The 19,527-nt window shown below is 37.0% G+C and overlaps 1 protein-coding gene across 5 annotated transcripts; it reads right to left on the reverse strand.

Moving 5' to 3' along the window:
* Window positions 1-6,551: 6,551 nt before the first annotated feature.
* Window positions 6,552-19,112, reverse strand: LOC127860083 (uncharacterized). Of its 5 annotated transcripts, XR_008039596.1 has the most exons (6): window positions 18,973-19,112; window positions 16,940-17,071; window positions 15,801-15,932; window positions 15,006-15,080; window positions 7,713-13,286; window positions 6,552-7,566 (listed from the first exon to the last, which is right to left on the reverse strand). XR_008039596.1 is itself a non-coding variant. In XM_052397877.1 (5 exons), exons 1-5 carry the CDS (start codon window positions 19,079-19,081, stop codon window positions 13,069-13,071), a joined length of 666 nt encoding a protein of 221 aa, XP_052253837.1. In that variant the 5' UTR covers window positions 19,082-19,112; the 3' UTR covers window positions 6,552-13,068. The 5 variants fall into 5 exon arrangements, 4 of the variants coding, with proteins under 4 accessions (XP_052253837.1, XP_052253839.1, XP_052253840.1 ...); XM_052397877.1 differs by having other exon boundaries at window positions 6,552-13,286; XM_052397879.1 differs by lacking the exon at window positions 16,940-17,071 and having other exon boundaries at window positions 6,552-13,286.
* Window positions 19,113-19,527: the final 415 nt, after the last annotated feature.

Consider the following 19,527-nt stretch of genomic DNA (forward strand, 5'->3'; position numbering starts at 1 on the left):
TTTGTTCAAATTATGCCCCTGGGGTCAAATTTGACCCTGCCCTTGGGGTCACAAAGTTGAACATACGCTCATATAAGGCCTATTTTGTAAAGGTTTTAAAATCTCTTGTCCATAAACATTGGGCCTAGGGCTATCAAATTTGGTATGTAGTGAAATCTTATAGTTCTCTACTTTGTTCGTTCAATTATGCTCCTGGGGTCAAATTTGACCCTGCCCCGAGGATCACAAAATTGAACATATGCTTATATAAGGCCTGTTTTGTGAAAACTTTAAAAATATTTTGTCCATAACCATTGGGCCTAGGGCTATCAAATTTGGTATGTATGTGTGACATCTTATAGTCCTCTACCAAATTTGTTCACATTTTATCCCTGGGGTCAAATTTGAACCTGCCCCGGGGGTCACAAAATTGAACATATGCTTAGATAATTCCTATTTTGTGAAAACTTTAAAGAATTTCTTGTCCATAACCATTGGGCCTAGGGCTACACAATTTGGTTCAAATAATGCCCCGGGATTCAAATTTGACCCTGTCCTGGGGGCCACAAAATCAAGTATATGCTTGTATAGTGTCTATTTTGTAAAAACTTTAAACATCTTTCTGTCCTAACCATAAGGCATTGGACTACCAAATTTGGTATGTAGTGACATCTAATAGTTCTCAACCAAGTTTGTTCAAATTAGGACTCTGCCCGGGGGTCACAAAACTGAACATACCCTTATATGGGGCCTATTTTGTGAAAACTTTAAAATTTTCTTGTCCATAACCATTGGGCCTAGGGCTACCAAATTTGGTATGTAGTGACATCTTAGAAACCTCTACTAAATTTGTTCAAATAATGCCTCTTTGACCCTGCCCTGGGGGTCACAAAATTGAATAAACGCTTATAAAGCGCCTATTTTGTGAAATCTTTACAAATCTTCTTGTCAAAAAACATTCAGACAATGGCTACCCAATTTGGTATGCAGTAACATCTTATAGTCCTCTACCAATTTTGTTCAAATTATGCCCTTTGGGTCAAATTTGACCCTGATCTGCGGGTCACAAAATTGAACATTATATACGCTTTTATCTTGCTTATTTGTGAAAACTTAAAATATATTCTTGTCCTTAACTCTAGGACCTAGGGCTTGCATATTTTGAATGTACATGGTGTGAGATATAGTAGTTCTCTACAAAGTTTGCTCAAATTATGCCCCTGGGGTTATATTTGACTAAGCCCAGGGGTTCACAATAGTGTACATGTGCTTAAATAGGGCCTATAATTATTTAAGTATTTGCACATGCAGATAATATTTGTTACAGCCTTTTTTCAGCAGTGGAGCGATACAAGGCCATCATGGCCCTCTTGTTTTTGTTTTGGGCGTGAAAACCCAGAGAAATACATGTACATTATACATCATCATCAAATTTATTGAACTCTGCGAACAATACGTTCTACGTTAATATACTCGTGTTTTTTTCAGCAAAACAAATACAATGTTTAATTGCTTTAATATATAGGCAATGATGTAATAACAACATATTATATAACACGATGTCATAATAACATGTACTTTAAAATAGAACAGTAATGTATTTCCGATTTCCGGCTTATCAAGCATTGTGAATGTATGTATAACGCTCAGATAGTAACGTAAGTAACACGAGTTGTCCGCATTAAAGCCTGAAACAGAAAGTATAGCATAATTAAGTCCAAATAATTAGACGTAATCTACCGATTACATTTAACTAGAGCTGCAACGATTCGATCCGATTCATCGAAAATCGATTCGAAATGCTGCGATTCGATTATGATACCAAACCTACCAAATTCGATTCGATTCTTTAACATATATACATATAATATATATATATATATATATATATATATATAAATATATATATATATATATATATATATATATATATATATATATATATACTCATACTGGGTTAACTATAGGGTCTGTGATATATTTCCGGAGTGTTGGGTACTTCCCTTTCCCATGCTAGTATCCAACTGAAAAATAGCGTGTTTTATGCGAATTACCTTCAACAACCTATATATAACTCGAAACTTAATATATCTAGTTATTTCTGCAGACAAATAACATATACATTTTTTTACTTTAAACCTCGTATCTGGGTCCCCATGACCCAATTATTTTTTTATATATGTATACTCTGTGATACTTGATACCGACATACCGGGTCCCTGAGATAGTGTCACTTGAAATACGAAACATTGTTTGCTAAAAAATGAGTTGGCCTTGAGCATAGTTATATCTTGCGACACTCGCATTAGAATTGTGGTTAAGATCTTCTCGACCTCAAACTTTATATATTAAATCCTCACGATCAGATGTGTTTGTATTTGTGTGGCCTATGCATGAATCGCTCTGCATGGTTTCCTTGCATTATACATTTAATAACATTTTGAGTCGAATTCATTTTACAGAGGGAATGACACAATGGTGAACTAAATATGTGTTTAATGTTATTTTAATATTTTTTTGAATTTTTGCATTATTTGACTACGTATCGTGTTATTTTCTCCTGTTGCGTGATTTTGTAGTCGCCGGAACTTTTAAAAGCACAATGTCCTTGGTTAAACAATTGAGATAATGTAGGATAGAATCATCCTTGTAGAAATCATTGAATTATATAACAGTGGTGTCCGTGTGATGCAAGCAGCTATAATGAAACAGTTGTCGCTATAACAGTTTCATTGCAAAGATACGTAAAGGTAAAACAGTTGCGGATCGTTAATGGTAAATAGATATGACAACCAAAAACAAAACATTTATAGGATTATTAAATTGAAATGAAAAATAGAAGTCAAACGAATATTTAAACGTTATAACAATATGTATTTACTTATTGTGTTTAAACCTGACGTGATGTCACCCTGGCGTGACACGAGTATAAATGTTTTTTATGATAGCTTCGAAAAGGATTTCAAAGATAATGACTAAAACACGCAGCGATTCCTAGTACAAGAAGAGTACCGCTATTAAGACCACATTGAACACTGTAAATTGCAATTTTTCAAGATTGCATGGTCCCAAAGTATTGAATAAAGAACAAAATACCCTGTTAATTATGAAGTCCGACATGCTATTAAGACCAAGCTGAAAGTAGCGGAACTTTACTGTAGTTTTATGTGCCTTCGTGGAAAATGATCCAGTCATCGATATTCGGTCCACTTCCTCATGTCCAACAGAAAGATATTCATTTCGTGCTTTGAACTATTCTGAAGATTTTAGTCATAGTTATGTCATAAATATCGAATAGGGACTTGTAAAACCAGTTCTTTAACTTGCATTATTGCTTCGCAAGAATGGACCTGTAAAAATGCTTTCAAATTAGTTAAAAGGAAGGTATTTTGAAAAAAAATCTGATTTTGTCTTATAAACAAAAAAAAACAACATTGAATGTGATACATAACCCATCACAGTATCCAATAACAGACGGACGAAAAGATTTGAGTATAGCCTATACCACTTGCGACTGGGTATAATACATAAGAACCTCCAATAACTAAAGGCAGTGGCTAGTCGTACAGTCCCGTACGGCTAGACAAGAGGCTAACCGTACGGCCCCGTACGGCTAGACAATAGGCTAGCCTTACGGCGCTGTACGTATTATAGCCTTTCCTATTGAGATTGTCTAGCCGTACGGCTTATAAAGTATAGAATTGTCATTTAGTGCTGTTAATCAGTAATATGCAGCAAAGACAAATAAGCGCCCGAGCCGATTGTGACGAAGATATTTCGTACATATTTTCCTAAAATAAGGCTTGTATTCCACCAATCCGCATCCGCATCCGTATCCGCGTCAGTATCCGCAAAATCGTTATACGGACGCTATATTCCATTTATCCGCAAACGGATGCGGACGAGATACGGACGGCATTTAGCACGATGAGAGTAGCTGTCATCTAAAAAATAAACTGAAAATCTATCGAATTCGTGAAAAAATACCCGGAATTATACAACCAACGCAGTTCTGCATATCGTGACTCTGATTATACTTTAAAGTTTAAATGTATGGAAAATCATAGCCAAGGCACTAAAAGAAGATGTTTCAGGTATTTACCATTTGTATCCTTTTACGGACAGAACGATGATTTGTACCTTATATCTACTTAAATTCACGCTTAGCAGCTTGTCCTTCATTATAATTATCTCAATAATTATAATTTTTAGTTTTATCCATATACAAAAATAAAGATACGTTCGACGTATGCGGATAAATGGAATATAGCGTCCGTATATTTTGCGGATACGGATACATTTACAGATAGATGGAATAGTAGCCCAAGAATGCTCACTTGAGCGTTCTATTGCGGACGCCTATTCGCGTGCGGATACGGATGAATGGAATAAGTGCAGTGCATTTCTACTTGTTTTATTTTTTGCGGATGCGGATATGCGGTTGCGGACAGATGGAATAGTAGCCTATAACTGAAGCATTCGTATTTTTAGTTAGTGTTCGTGTGGCGAATAAATGGTTGCAGGAATTTATCAAAGCGCTGACGTCACTGTAGGTGTTCGTTGTTGTATAAGTTTAGACGCAACTCAGTTTAAAAAATTATGTTATAGCTTTTTATATTGCAAGTTTTGAATGGACACAATCCATTCAAAATTATAAAGAGTGTGTCTTAAAGCACAGGTTCAGATGTTTTTTTTTTAAATCATTAATAAAAAATAAATTTTTAGCTTCGTTTTGGGAAAACAGGGCTAAATGCTTATGCATACATTGTCATCCCAGTACAAGAGACCCTTTAAACATTATAAAATAAGACATGTCGTCCTTGTTTAGCGTGTTTGCATTGCACAAGCTTATCAGTATGCACAGGCTTATCTTATTTGACATGCATTAAGCCCTGTTTTCTCTGAAAGCAGCCAGTATGTGCAGATTTTCAATGATAAACACTAGACTGGCCAATATCGTCTTACAAGCTGTTAAACTCTATTACTCATATACACCAACTGCAGTGCACCAGTGAGTTGTGGACTATAAACAGGCAAATGTGGTGGTTATCTTTCCTAGCAGACGCTAGTAGAATGTGTAGTCTGCTGCAACGGACAGTGGTTGTCTTTCCATGTCATAGTTAAAGGGATCTTTTCACGGTTTGGTAAATTGACAAAATTGAAAATAGTTGTTTCAGATTCGCAAATTTTCGTTTTAGTTATGATATTTGTGAGGAATCAGTATTACTGAACATTAACCATGGTCTAATATAGCCATTATATGCATCTTTTCACGATTTAAAAACCTAAAAATTATAGAGCGTTGCAACGCGAAACGATTGAATAATTTGGAGAGTTCTGTTGTTATCGTTTAAATTTGTGAAACTACGAAGATTGCTTATATCAGGTATAGAATACACCTCTCATGTATGCTTGGCAGGATAGCTCATTAGGCTAAAGCGTTTTTTACTCCAGGATTCCGGGGGTCACTGGTTCGAGCCCTTGTACGGGCTACTTTTTTCCATTTTTAAATTTTATTTTTGATTTTTTTTCTGGAGCGTTAAAAATCCAATGTTTACATTCATCAATATAAAGCATCTAATGACAAACTTCAAAACATGTCAAATCTGTGAAAAGGCCCCTTTAAGGCTTCTACGCACATACCGATTTGCAAAAACATTAGCGTTAGCTGACGCTCACACTAAAAATGAACCGTTAAACTAAATTTAGATTCACATCGTACATGCACGATTTACATGCTGGCGAATTCGACTGTACATACATTTTCGATTTCAGAATTTAATATCTGGCTTATTTTGCATATATCGACACATGTTCTTCTTAACTTTTATTTAAGTTTATGTTCAAATATATGTTTAATAAGTTGTTTTTTTTTATACACATTTTATGTAAATTAATAAATATTTGAAAAAATCGTATAATCTCGCTTTAAAAATTCGTCATCTTTCACGGCTTCCTTTCATGTCATACGGTTGCTTATTTGATTCATTAATTAGTCGACGTTCATAAGGCGTGAAAAACCTGTATTAAAGAGTTGCGGCATCGATATTTTGAAATTTAATGACGACAGCCGTCAAAGTTACGTTCTAGAAATTGACTTACACACACATAATTTAAATCGGTTTCTAATTTGATTCTTTAATAAGACGACTTTCCTATGTAAGGAGTGAAAACTGTTTTAATTAGTTGCGGCATCGATATTATGAAATTCAATGACGGCCAAGGTACTTCTCAGAAATGGAGTCACACAAATAATTTAATTGTCGTTCAGACAATGGATAAATATATGGTTTCATACAGGCAATTTATCAGTTCACTGAAAATGGTTGTCTTTAACTTAGACAATATCCATAGGAAAGGCTATACGTACAGAGCCGTACGGCAAACCTATTGTCTACCCGTACGGGGCCGTGCGGCTAGCCTCTTGTCTAGCCGTACGACTAGCCACTGTAAAATGTATAGTTATTTCATTTTCATTTTACAAATGTCTTTAAAAATATATTTAAATTTTCTCTATCATGGAAGTGTCATTTATTCATACAACACATGACAAATTATAACAACAATATATGTTAAAATTATCTGACCCTTGTCAGACGTTTTATTATGAAACTAATAAATGATATGCATGATTGTCAGATTGTGAAATGCTCAATTCAAGTATTATATAAGAGATAAATGGTGACGGACCCATGACAAACAAATAATTGGAGATAGTAGTAACAATCCATCATAAGTTGCAGTACGAACTAAATGATTATCATGAAAATAAAAACTGATTTAACAAGCAAATTCGTTGAATTGATATCCCCCGCCATTATACTTCTGGATACAAGTTATGGCTCTGGACACACAAAAAAAGCATTTTTTTCAAATACAAAGGGTCATAACTCCGCTATTAATCAAGGATGTACAATGCCATTTGGCGTGCATCATCCTCTTATCCATATATATATACTCGTACCAAGTTTCAATGAAATCTGCTAAAGCACTTCCAAGATATGGTTCCGGACACAAAAGTGCCGGACGGACAGACGGAAAGACGGACAATGCCAAATTAATATCCCTCCGCTGTTGGCGGGGGATCACAAAAATTAAGCAAAATTAATTACATACACAACAAGATGCGTTTGTGAAACCCAATGCCCCGTATATAACGTTTGACCTTGAAGGATGACCTTGACCCTTCACCACTCAAAATGTGCAGCTCCATGAGATACACATGCATGTCAAATATAAAATTGCTAGCTTCAATATTGCAGAAGTAACATAACATGAGCAATTTTGACCCATATATTTGACCTTGAAGGATGACCTTGACCTTTCACCACTCAAAATGTGCAGCTCTATGAGATACATATGCATGCCAAATATCAAGTTGCTATCTTCAATAGTGCAAACGTATTCATAAAATAAGCGATTTGGGCCACATATATTTAACCTCTGACCTTGAAGGATGACTTTGACCTTTCAACACTCAAAATTTGCAGCTCCATGAGATACACATGCATGCCAAATTTCAAGTTGCTATCTTCAATATTGCAAAAGTATTAATAAAATAAGCGATTTGGGCCACATATATTTGACCTCTGACCTTGAAGGATGACCTTGACCTTTCACCACTCAAAATGTGCAGCTCAATGAGATACACATGCTTGGCAAATATCAAGTTGCTATCTTCAATATTGCAAAAGAATTCATAAAATGAGCGATTTTGGCCACATATATTTGACCTCTGACCTTGAAGGATGACCTTGACCTTTCACCAATGATAATGTGCAGCTTCAGGAGATGCATTTGCATGCCAAATATCAAGTTGCTACTTTCAATATTGCAAAATGTTAAAGTTGGCATAAACAGACCAACCAACCAATCAACAGACCGACAGAGCAAAAACAACATGTCCCCCACTACTATAGTGGGGGACATAAAAATAGACTGATCCTACAAGCAAACCCCATATTTACACAGAACAATGTCTGAATTGACATAAATTTGGACAAAAAACATGCATTTTCCTGGATTTGAAGCACAGACCTTTTGATTGCAAACAACAGTCTTACTTACTAAGACATTTCTGAAAATTACACGTTGCCAGCAAAGTACATTTTTAAATCAGATATGCAATGTCATGTCCTTACCAAATTGTACTAGAGCTGTTTTCACTTCGAGTTTGCAAACAGCCTTAAAATATAAACTAAACACTAGAAAAGAATCTTTAACAAGGGCTGTTTGTAAAACAAGCATGCCCCCCATATGGGCTGTCCGTTGTAGTGGCAGCCATTGTGTGAATACGTTTTTTGTCACTGTGACCTTGACCTTTGACCTAGTGACCTGAAAATCAATAGGGGTCATCTGTGAGTCACGATCAATGTACCTATGAAGTGTCATGATCCTAGGCAAAAGCGTTCTTGAGTTATCATCCGAAAATCATTTTACTATTTCGGGTCACCGTGACCTTGACCTTGTGACCTCAAAATCAATAAGGGTCATCTGTGAGTCATGATCAATCTACCTGTGAAGTTTCATGATCCTAGGCATATGCGTTCTTGAGTTATCATCTGAAAACCATTTTACTATTTCGGGTCACCGTGACCTTGACCTTTGACCTAGTGACCTCAAAATCAATAGGGGTCATCTGCAAGTCATGATCAATCTAGCCATGAAGTTTCATGATCCTAGGCGTATGAATTTTTGAGTTATCATCCGGAAACCATTTTACTATTTTGGGTCACCGTGACCTTGACCTTTGACCTCAAAATCAATAGGGGTCATCTGCGAGTCATGATCAATGTACCTATGGAGTTTCATGATCCTAGGCCCAAGCGTTCTTGAGTTATCGTCTGACAACCACCTGGTGGACGGACCGACAAACTGACATACCGACAGACCGACCGACATGAGCAAAGCAATATACCCCCTCTTCTTCGAAGGGGGGCATAATGAGATAAAAGTGCACTTACAAAATCAAAGTCTTTCATTTTGAAAACCAATAGACAGAATTATAACATATAAAAAGTATACAATCTTCAGTACACTGATCAACAAATTAAAACATTTTAAATCATACAATTTGCATAAAATTCAAAGCTTGATATCTCAAAAACTTATCCACAATATTGAAAGATATTAAGAATCTTACAATCTGCATCATAACTAAAGCTCAATATCTTATAAAACTGATTGACTAAACTGCAACATTTTACAAATTATTTAATCTACAAAAATGAAAAACTTCATATTTCAAAATTCAACCGACAGCATTGACACATATTTAGAATCATACAAAGTTAAAGCTTCAAATGTCAACTTTAAATGAGTCCAAAGTACACGGACTTTAGTGAAACACTGGTAAGGGACTAAAAAGGCAGTTAACAACAAGAGCTGTGTTCGTAAAACACAATCCCCCTTACTGCGCCGCTTTGAAGCCATATATTCGACCTATGACATTGAATTATGACCTTGACCTTTCACCACTCAAAATGTGCAGCTCCATGAGATACACATGCTTGCCAAATATGAAGTTGCTATCTTCAATATTGCAAAAGTATTCATAAAATGAGCGATTTTGGCCACATATATTTGACCTCTGACCTTGACCTTTCAGAAAATTAAAATGTGCAGCTCTATGAGATACATATGCATGCCAAATATCAAGTTGCTATCTTCAATATTGCAAAAGTTATTGCAAATGTTAAAGTTGGCGTAAACAGATCAACCAACCAACCAACAGACAGGACAAAAACAATATGTCCCCCACTACTATAGTGAGGGACATAAAAATAGACTGAACCTTCAAGCAAACCCCAAATTTACATAGAACAATGTCTGAATCGCCATAAATTTGGACAAAAAACATGCATTACCCTGTATTTGAAGCACAGACCTTTTGATTGCAAACAACAGTCTTACTAAGACATTTCAGAAAATTACACGTTGCCAGCAAAGTACATTTTAAAATCAGATATGCAATGTCATGTCCTTACCAAATTGTATTAGAACTGTTTTCACTTCGAGTTTGCAAACAGCCTTAAAATATAAACTAAACACTAGAAAAGAATCTTTCAGGAGATAAAAGTGCACTTACAAAATCAAAGTCTTTCATTTTGAAAACCAATAGACAGAATTAAAACATAAAAATTATGCAATCTTCATTACACTGATCAACACCATTAAAACATTTTAAAATCATACAATTTGCATAAAACTCAAAGCTTGATATCTCAAAAACTTATCCACAATATTGAAAGATATTAAGAATCTTACAATCTGCATCATATTTAAAGCTCAATATCTTATAAAACTGATTGACGAAACTGCAACATTTTACAAATTATTTAATCTACAAAAAATGTAAAACTTCATATTTCAAAATTCAACTGACAGCATTGACACATATTTAGAATCATACAAAGTTAAAGCTTCAAATGTCAACGTGAAAAACACATCCAAGATATCATTTAAACTAATATACTGACAAAGTTTCAAGAAGATTCATAAGTCCATATAAGGAAAAATGCCCCGCCCACTGGTGGCCATGTTTTTCTTAGCAACTGGAACCAATTTCAAACTTGTCCAAATATCATTGGGACAAATCTTCTGACAAAGTGTCATGATGATCGTACAATAAATATGGCTTCTAGAGTTTTAACAGGGTTTTACTTTAGCCATATAAGGAAAAATACCACGCCCCCTTAGTGGCCATGTTTTTCCACCAACTAGAACCATTTTTGAACTCATCCAAGATATCATTAGGACAAATCATCTGACCAAGTTTCATAATAATCGGAAAATAAATGTGGCCTACAGAGTGTTTACAATGTTTTAGTAAAGCATGATACATAACCATATTAGGAAAAATGCCCCGCCCCCTGGTGGCCATGTTTTTTAAGCAAACGAAACTATTTTTGAACTAATCCAAGATATCATTAGGACAAATCTTCTGACCAAGTTTCATGAAGATAAGAAAATAAATGTGGCCTATAGAGTGTTAACAAAGTTTTACTATAGCCATATAAGGTAAAATGCCCCACCCCCTGGCGGACATGTTTTTCAACCAACCAGCATCATTTTTTAACTTGTCTACGATATTTTTTGGGATGAATATTCTGACCAAGTTTCATGAAGATCGGAAAATAAATGTGGCCTCAAGAGTGTTAACAAGATTTTACTATAGCCATATATAGCCATATAAGGAAAAATGCCCCGCCCTTTGGCAGCCATGTTTTTCAAGCAAACGTAACCATTTTCAGCTCGTCTAAGATATCATTGAGACCAAACTTCTGACCAAATTTCATGAAGAATGGACAATAAATGTGGCCTCTAGAGTGTTAGCAATGTTTAACTAAAGACATAAGGAAAACTCCCCGCCCCTTGGCGGCCATGTTTTTTCACTGATCTGGACCATTTTCAAACTCGTCCAAAATATAAATAAAACCAATGTTTTGACCAAGTTTCATGATGATTAGGCAAACATTTTGACTTCTAAAGTGTTCACAAGGTTTCTCTATAGCCATATAAGGAAAACTGCCCCGCCCCTGGCGGCCATGTTTTTCAACGGACCGGAACCAATTTTTAACTAAACCAAAATATCATTTAGACAAACATTTTGACAAAGTTACATGAAGATTGGACTTCTACAGTGTTCACAAGTTTTTTTGTTGTTTTTTTGACCTAGTGACCTAATTTTTGACCCAGCATGACCCAGTTTCGAACTCAGTCGAGGTATCAATGTGACAAATGTTCTGCAAAATTTCATGAAGATCAGACAATAAATGTGGCATCTAGAGTGTTCACAAGGCAAAATGTTGACGACATACAACGCACAACGGACAAAAGGCAATCACAAAAGCTCACCATGAGCATGTTGCACTCAGGTGAGCTCAAAAGTTATGGCCAATTTTAAAGTTTTCAGACGGACGGACAGAAGCAATATATTTAACATTTAACCTTGAAGGATTACCTTGACCTTCACTTTTCACCACTCAATATGTGCAGCTTCACAAGATGCACATGCATGCCAACTGGAGCTTTGTCACAGACGTGACATATACCCCCACATAACGCATTGACACAGACTATTTTGTATGCTGTCTTCACAAAACAAGATAATACAATTTATGGCGATTTTTTAAGAATCATTATGCCATTATCATTTATAGCCATTTTTACCTTTGAACTCTTGAATTGTTTCACATGACAAGCCTTCCAATGACTTTGAACAAAATTGATGTACAGAGTCATTTTAAAATCTTACAATGAATGACATATTTATGGCCCAGACAAGATAATTTATTGCCATTTTTGACCTTTGAACTAAAACTACAACTTTGAGTTTGAAGATATCGACGTAATTCTTTCGCGCGACACACTGTCAAATGATGGTGAACAAAAGAGCCAACGATTTTAAAATCGCACAATAAACAACATAGTTATTGCCCAGACAAGCTCAATTATGGCCATTTTTTACCTTTAAACTCAAATTGTGCCCTTGTTCTTGGAAATATCGACGTAATTCTTTCGCCCGACACACTGTTCAATGATGGTGAACAAATGTGCCAAATGATTTTAAAATCTCACAATAAAAAACAAAGCTATGGCCCGGACAAGCATTTGACCTTTGAACTCCCAAGTGTGACCTTGACCTTTGAGATATTGACGTAATTTCTTTTAACGCGACACACCGTTCCATGATGGTGAACAAATGTACCGAGTCATTTAAAAATGTAACGATAAATAACATAGCTATGGTCCGTACAAACTTACAGTTTAAAACATACTAAGTGACCCCATGACCTAGTTTTTGACCTGGCATGACCCATATTCAAACTTGATCTAGACATTATCTACATACAACTACTGACCAAGTTTGGTGAAGATCGGATGAAATATCGGGACAGACCGACAAACGTGACTCCTATATAGCCCCCATTACCAATTGTAATAGGGGTATAAATATCAAGTTGCTATGTTCAATATTGAAAAAGTTATGGCCATATAAGTTTTCGGCCAGATGGACAGACTGACTGACTGACGGACAGTTCAACTGCTATATGCCACCCTACCAGGGGCATAAACATATTCCACAGTTCAACAATTCTTTTTCCATTTTTGTTTTTCCATAATAATGTTATGGACCCTTGCCCTTATCTGGGCCACTGTTCTTCCGGTAAGTATTTTTAGGGACCCCATTATTTTTGAGCCAGATGGCATTTTTTTTTCTCTTAATTCATCTCTAAAAAAGTTCATGAAACATATGTTCTCTTCGCTGGCCCACTTTCGTTTCATTCCTTTTCTTGTCCCTGTCCCTAAAACAAGAATAGATATAAAAATAAAATAGCAATGAGTATCATGTCAGTGTTTTTTTCAGTTTTGGGGAAAAGGGGTCGGGTCCCCTGAGAGGGGGATAATTCACGTGTAAAAGGGGAAATTTCAATGCTAAGCAAGTAACATACAAAATCAAGTTGTAACACCATAATTCACCATACACAGAGAGAAAAACATTATTCCAACTTTTTTTGTCATCAACATGTTATGTTTATGTTCAAAGATCAACATTTTTTGGCTTTTCTGTGAATTATTTAAACGAGGTATTGATTAAAATTGAACTACACTTCCAAGAGGGGAAATTTTCAAATATTTTTGGGAAAAATATACACTCTAAGCAGCAAACTCATTTGTTCAGTGACTGTAAGCCCTTTATTTTGTTGACTTTTCTACTGAATTGATCCTTGCACACAAAGTATCAACATAAGTCAGTGTTCTGCCGTGGATGCGCCCTTGTGTTATTGTCGCAAAAAACAAATATTTGTCCCCACCCGTTTTCTGTATATGGGTCCGCGGGCGCACATGAATTAGAAATAAAAACTAATCGATTCAATTTGTAAGTCGGTAAAGTAATCGAGTGAATGTGTAACCAGAACAAACTATTTCATTGGACATGACGTCATTTCGCAGCCAATGGTTAATTTATTTAATATTAACACTCTATTTCATTGGTAAGTTGAGATTATAACAACCAATCAGATATCAAGGAAATTTCCGAACCTATCAAAATGGCTTAAAGTGACAGGCCAAAGAAAACAAAATCCATTTTTTTTTTTTCCTCCGGCAAGTAAAATTAGAAAATATGACAATAATATTAACAACCCAACAGAGTCTTCCAAGTCCCAACATCGTTTAGCAATTACGAAAAAAGTCTGCCCCTAAACGTACATTCCAAGAAAATTGGCTTCAAAATGTCCTTGGTCACTGTTTGACAACAACAAAATGACATGCAGATTGTGCATAAAGCAAAAAAGAAAACGCCTTTACTATCGGTATTTCTAATTATCGAACAAGTACTTTGACATGCGGAGTCCAATGACCATAAATTTTTTCAAAGTTTTGTAAATATGTTGACAACTGTTTGACAGTGTTAAAAAGTTTTTTGAATGTTCCAGTTTTAATAACAATGTTACAACCTGACTGTAAGAAGTTTAAGCACGTTTAAAAGTTCAAGTTAAAGGTTATTAGTTTCCACACATTTAATTCTGCTACAAAAATATTTCTGTGTCCCCATATTTTTTCTTTTTGTCCCCACTTTTGTAATCCTAAAGGGTCCCCAACAGTAAAATTTCACAGCAGAACACTGCAAGTGATACAATGATTGAATATTGTAGAGCAAGGTTTTCCTGATAAAAATGCACAAAACCTGAACATGTTAGGAGGTAAAATGAACTAACTGAAACTGTTTTAACACCAGTTTAAACCAATTTTTCACACATATAAGAACTGACAGTTCGCAGAACTATCATTTCTTGGAAGAACAAGTACTAAACATTAACTTTCATAGCAAACTGCCTACTTTGTACTTTACAAGGACTTTTACAAGCACATTGTTGTAACCCTGTAGATCACAGAGGAGGTCGTCTAGAGCATCACACTTGACTTGGACTACTCATTTACTTTAATACAGTCATGACATAAGACTCTGTCACATAATGATAGAAAATGCAGAGAAACCCGTCTTCAAATTTAGTTCATACCTTGAGGATTTGGCTGCCTCATTTCATCATGGGTCAGACTGGCTGGCCCTTCACTGGCAGCAGTTGACATGGACTCTGAAAGAACCAAAGTGAAACCTGTAGATTGCATATGATCAGCACAGTCAACACTGGCATGTTGTATCATGAGAGGCTCTGACTCCTGTACAGATTCTAGACTGTGGGTGTCTTCAACAGTTGCCTCAATGACTGTAAACATATAATGTCAACAGTGGGGTCTTGTATGTCTATTATCCATTGGTGGATCTTGCTGAAATCTATAGAAAACATGCATGCCCCCCATATGGGCTGTCCGTTGTAGTGGCAGCCATTGTGTGAATACGTTTTTTGTCACTGTGACCTTGACCTTTGACCTAGTGACCTGATAATCAATAGGGGTCATCTGCAAGTCACGATCAATGTACCTATGAAGTGTCATGATCCTAGGCAAAAGCGTTCTTGAGTTATCATCGGAAAATCATTTTACTATTTCGGGTCACCGTGACCTTGACCTTTTGACCTCAAAATCAATAGGGGTCATCTGCAAGTCATGATCAATGTACCTATGATGTTTCATGATCCTAGGCCCAAGCGTTCTTGAGTAATCGTATGACAACCACCTGGTGGACAGACGGACCGATCGACATGAGCAAAGCAATATACCCCCTCTTCTTCGAAGGGTGGCATAAATATATATTGGCTTGGACAACAGAAAATTGTACTAGAATATATAGTCTACAGTTGGGTCATGTCTTTATCATCAATAGATGGGCCTTTATTATATGACAACAGAAATACCATGGGTCAGACTGGCTGGCTCTTCACTTGGCTCCCTCCTATCATGGGTCAGACTGGCTGGCTCTTCACTTGGCTCCCTCCTATCATGGGTCAGACTGCCTGGCTCTTCACTGTCAGCAGTTGACATGGACTCTGAAAGAACCAAAGTGAAACCTGTAGATTGCATATGATCAGCACAGTCAACACTGGCATGTTGTATCATGAGAGGCTCCGACTCCTGTATAGATTCTAGACTGTGGGTGTCTTCAACAGTTGCCTCAATGCCTGTAAACATATAATGTCAACAGTGGGGTCCTTGTATGTCTATTATCCATTGGTGGGTCTTGCTGAAATCTATAGAAAACATGCATGCCCCCCATATGGGCTGTCCGTTGTAGTGGCAGCCGTTGTGTGAATACGTTTTTTGTCACTGTGACCTTGACCTTTGACCTAGTGACCTGAAAATCAATAGGGGTCATCTGCGAGTTACGATCGATGTACTTATGAAGTGTCATGATCCTAGGCAAAAGCGTTCTTGAGTTATCATCCGAAAATCATTTTACTATTTCGGGTCACCGTGACCTTGACCTTTGACCTTGTGACCTCAAAATCAATAGGGGTCATCTGCGAGTCATGATCAATCTACCTATGAAGTTTCATGATCCTAGGCATATGCTTTCTTGAGTTATCATCCGAAAACCATTTTACTATTTCGGGTCACCGTGACCTTGACCTTTGACCTAGTGACATCAAAATCAATAGGGGTCATCTGCGAGTAATGATCAATCTACCCATGAAGTTTATGATCCTAGCCGTATGCGTTCTTGAGTTATCATCCGGAAACCATTTACTATTTCGGGTCACCGTGACCTTGACCTTTGACCTCAAAATCTATAGGGGTCATCTGCGAGTAATGATCAATCTACCCATGAAGTTTCATGATCCTAGGCGTATGCGTTCTTGAGTTATCATCCAGAAACCATTTTACTATTTCGGGTCACTGTGACCTTGACCTTTGACCTAGTGACCTCAAAATCAATAGGGGTCATCTGCGAGTCATGATCAATCTACTGACAAATTGTACTAGAATATATAGTGTACAGTTGGGTCATGTCTTTATCATCAATAGGTGGGCCTTTATTCAATGATAACAGAAATACCATGGGTCAGACTGGCTGGCTCTTCACTTGGCTTCCTCCTATCATGGCTCAGACTGGCTGGCTCTTCACTTGGCTCCCTCCTATCATGGGTCAGACTGCCTGGCTCTTCACTGTCAGCAGTTGACATGGACTCTGAAAGAACCAAAGTGAAACCTGTAGATTGCATTCGATCAGCACAGTTAACACTGGCCTGTTGTATCATGAGAGGCTCTGACTCCTGTATAGTTGCCTCAATGCCTGTAAGCATATAATGTCAACAGTGGGGTCTTGTATGTCTATTATCCATTGGTGGGTCTTGCTGAAATCTATAGAAACAAGGGCTGTTTGTAAAACATGCATGCCCCACATATGGGCTGTCCGTTGTACTGGCAGCCATTGTGTGAATACGACTTTTGTCACTGTGACCTTGACCTTTGACCTAGTGACCTGAAAATCAATAGGGGTCATCTGCAAGTCACGATCAATGTACCTATGAAGTGTCATGATCCTAGGCAAAAGCGTTCTTGAGTTATCATTCGAAAATCATTTGACTATTTCGGGTCACTGTGACCTTGACCTTTGACCATGTGACCTCAAAATCTATAGGGTTCATCTACGAGTCATGATCAATCTACCCATGAAGTTTCATGATCCTAGGCGTATGCGTTCTTGAGTTATAATCCGGAAACCATTTTACAATATCGATCACCGTGACCTTGACCTAGTGACCTCAAATCAATAGGGGTCATCTGCAAGTCATGATCAATGTACCTATGATGTTTCATGATCCTAGGCCCAAGCGTTCTTGAGTTATCGTATTGACAACCACCTGGTGGACGGAACGGACCGATCGACATGAGCAAAGCAATATACCCCCTCTTCTTCGAAGGGTGGCATAAATATATATTGGCTTGGACAACAGAAAATTGTACTAGAATATATAGTCTACAGTTGGGTCATGTCTTTATCATCAATAGGTGGGCCTTTATTATGAACGTCTCGATGAGGTACTGATGTAGAAGAAAATCAATACATACATTAGAGACCCGAACAAATTCATGAGCCACATTCTGGGTCGTAACGTAACAAGGGCCGTAACGGTAAAGATTTTAATTACATTGTACTTAGCAGAGTTCCGAAGTACAGTCTATTACAAGATAAATCTGAGCCGATTTTAAAAAACGTATAGCAAATTTTGTAATTTAATGACGACCTGCTCCATGAAGTTTACTTTCAGTTTAGAGCCGCCGTGATCAGTAACATTTTTGTGTTTTGCATCCGATTTGAATGTTCTCCAAAAAATATAATAATAAATTCACATGTCTACTCAATAGCTATGTATTTTAAGAACACATTTCGCGAGAATTTCTCACGAAAAATGACATGTACAATGTTTAAATCAAAGTTTTAAGCTGTGATTAAGTTTCAAAAACACCCAATGCGCCCTTTTTAAGAGAATCTCCGTGCAAAATGCCCTTTTTTCAAGTCATGCGCCATGCCCCTCTGCCTTTCTAGATGAAGCACTACAAGCTAACTCCAATATAACCCCCTAAACTTCGTTTGTGGGGGTATAATAAAATCATTCTCAAAAGTTAAATAATATCTTTTGTAGTTGTAGATTATTCGGGTATTAATCCTCTCATTTCACAATAAACTGTTCATAACAGATGAGATGGCAAGCATAAATGCCTTAATGAACACAAAATATTTTGCATGTTGTCTTCACAAAAAACAGCCCAAACCATGCTCAATGTTAAAAACGCACTAAGTGACCCCGTGACCTAGTTTTGATCCGGCATGACCCATATTCACACTTCACCTAGGTATCCTCTAGATACAACATCTGACCGAAGATCGGATGAATACAACTTGAATTAGAGAGCGGACACTTAATAATACAGACGGACCGACCGACAGACCAACAGACAAGTTTGGTGAAGATTAGATGAAAACAACTTGAATTAGAGGGTGGACACTTAATACGAACCGACCGACAAGTTCACTCCTATATACATCCCTAAACTTTGTTTGTGGGGGTATAATTGCATTTATACCTTGAGGATTTGGCTCCCTTCTATCATGGCTCAGACTGGCTGGCTCTTCACTTGGCTCCCTCCTATCATGGGTCACACTGCCTGGCTCTTCACTGTCAGCAGTTGACATGGACTCTGAAAGAACCAAAGTGAAACCTGTAGATTGCATTTGATCAGCACAGTTAACACTGGCCTTTTGTATCATAGAGGCTCTGACTCCTGTATAGTTGCCTCAATGCCTGTAAGCATATAATGTCAACAGTGGGGTCTTGTATGTCTATTATCCATTGGTGGGTCTTGCTGAAATCTATAGAAACAAGGGCTGTTTGTAAAACATGCATGCCCCACATATGGGCTGTCCGTTGTACTGGCAGCCATTGTGTGAATACGACTTTTGTCACTGTGACCTTGACCTTTGACCTAGTGCCTCCTGAAAATCAATAGGGGTCATCTCTGCAAGTCAGATCAATGTACCTATGAATGTCATGATCCTAGGCAAAAGCGTTCTTGAGTTATCATTCGGAAAATCATTGAACTATTTCGGGTCACTGTACCTTGACCTTTTTGAGTATAATC

The sequence above is a fragment of the Dreissena polymorpha genome, chromosome 15 (genome assembly GCF_020536995.1).
Source record: "Dreissena polymorpha isolate Duluth1 chromosome 15, UMN_Dpol_1.0, whole genome shotgun sequence".
Lineage (NCBI taxonomy): Eukaryota > Metazoa > Mollusca > Bivalvia > Myida > Dreissenidae > Dreissena > Dreissena polymorpha.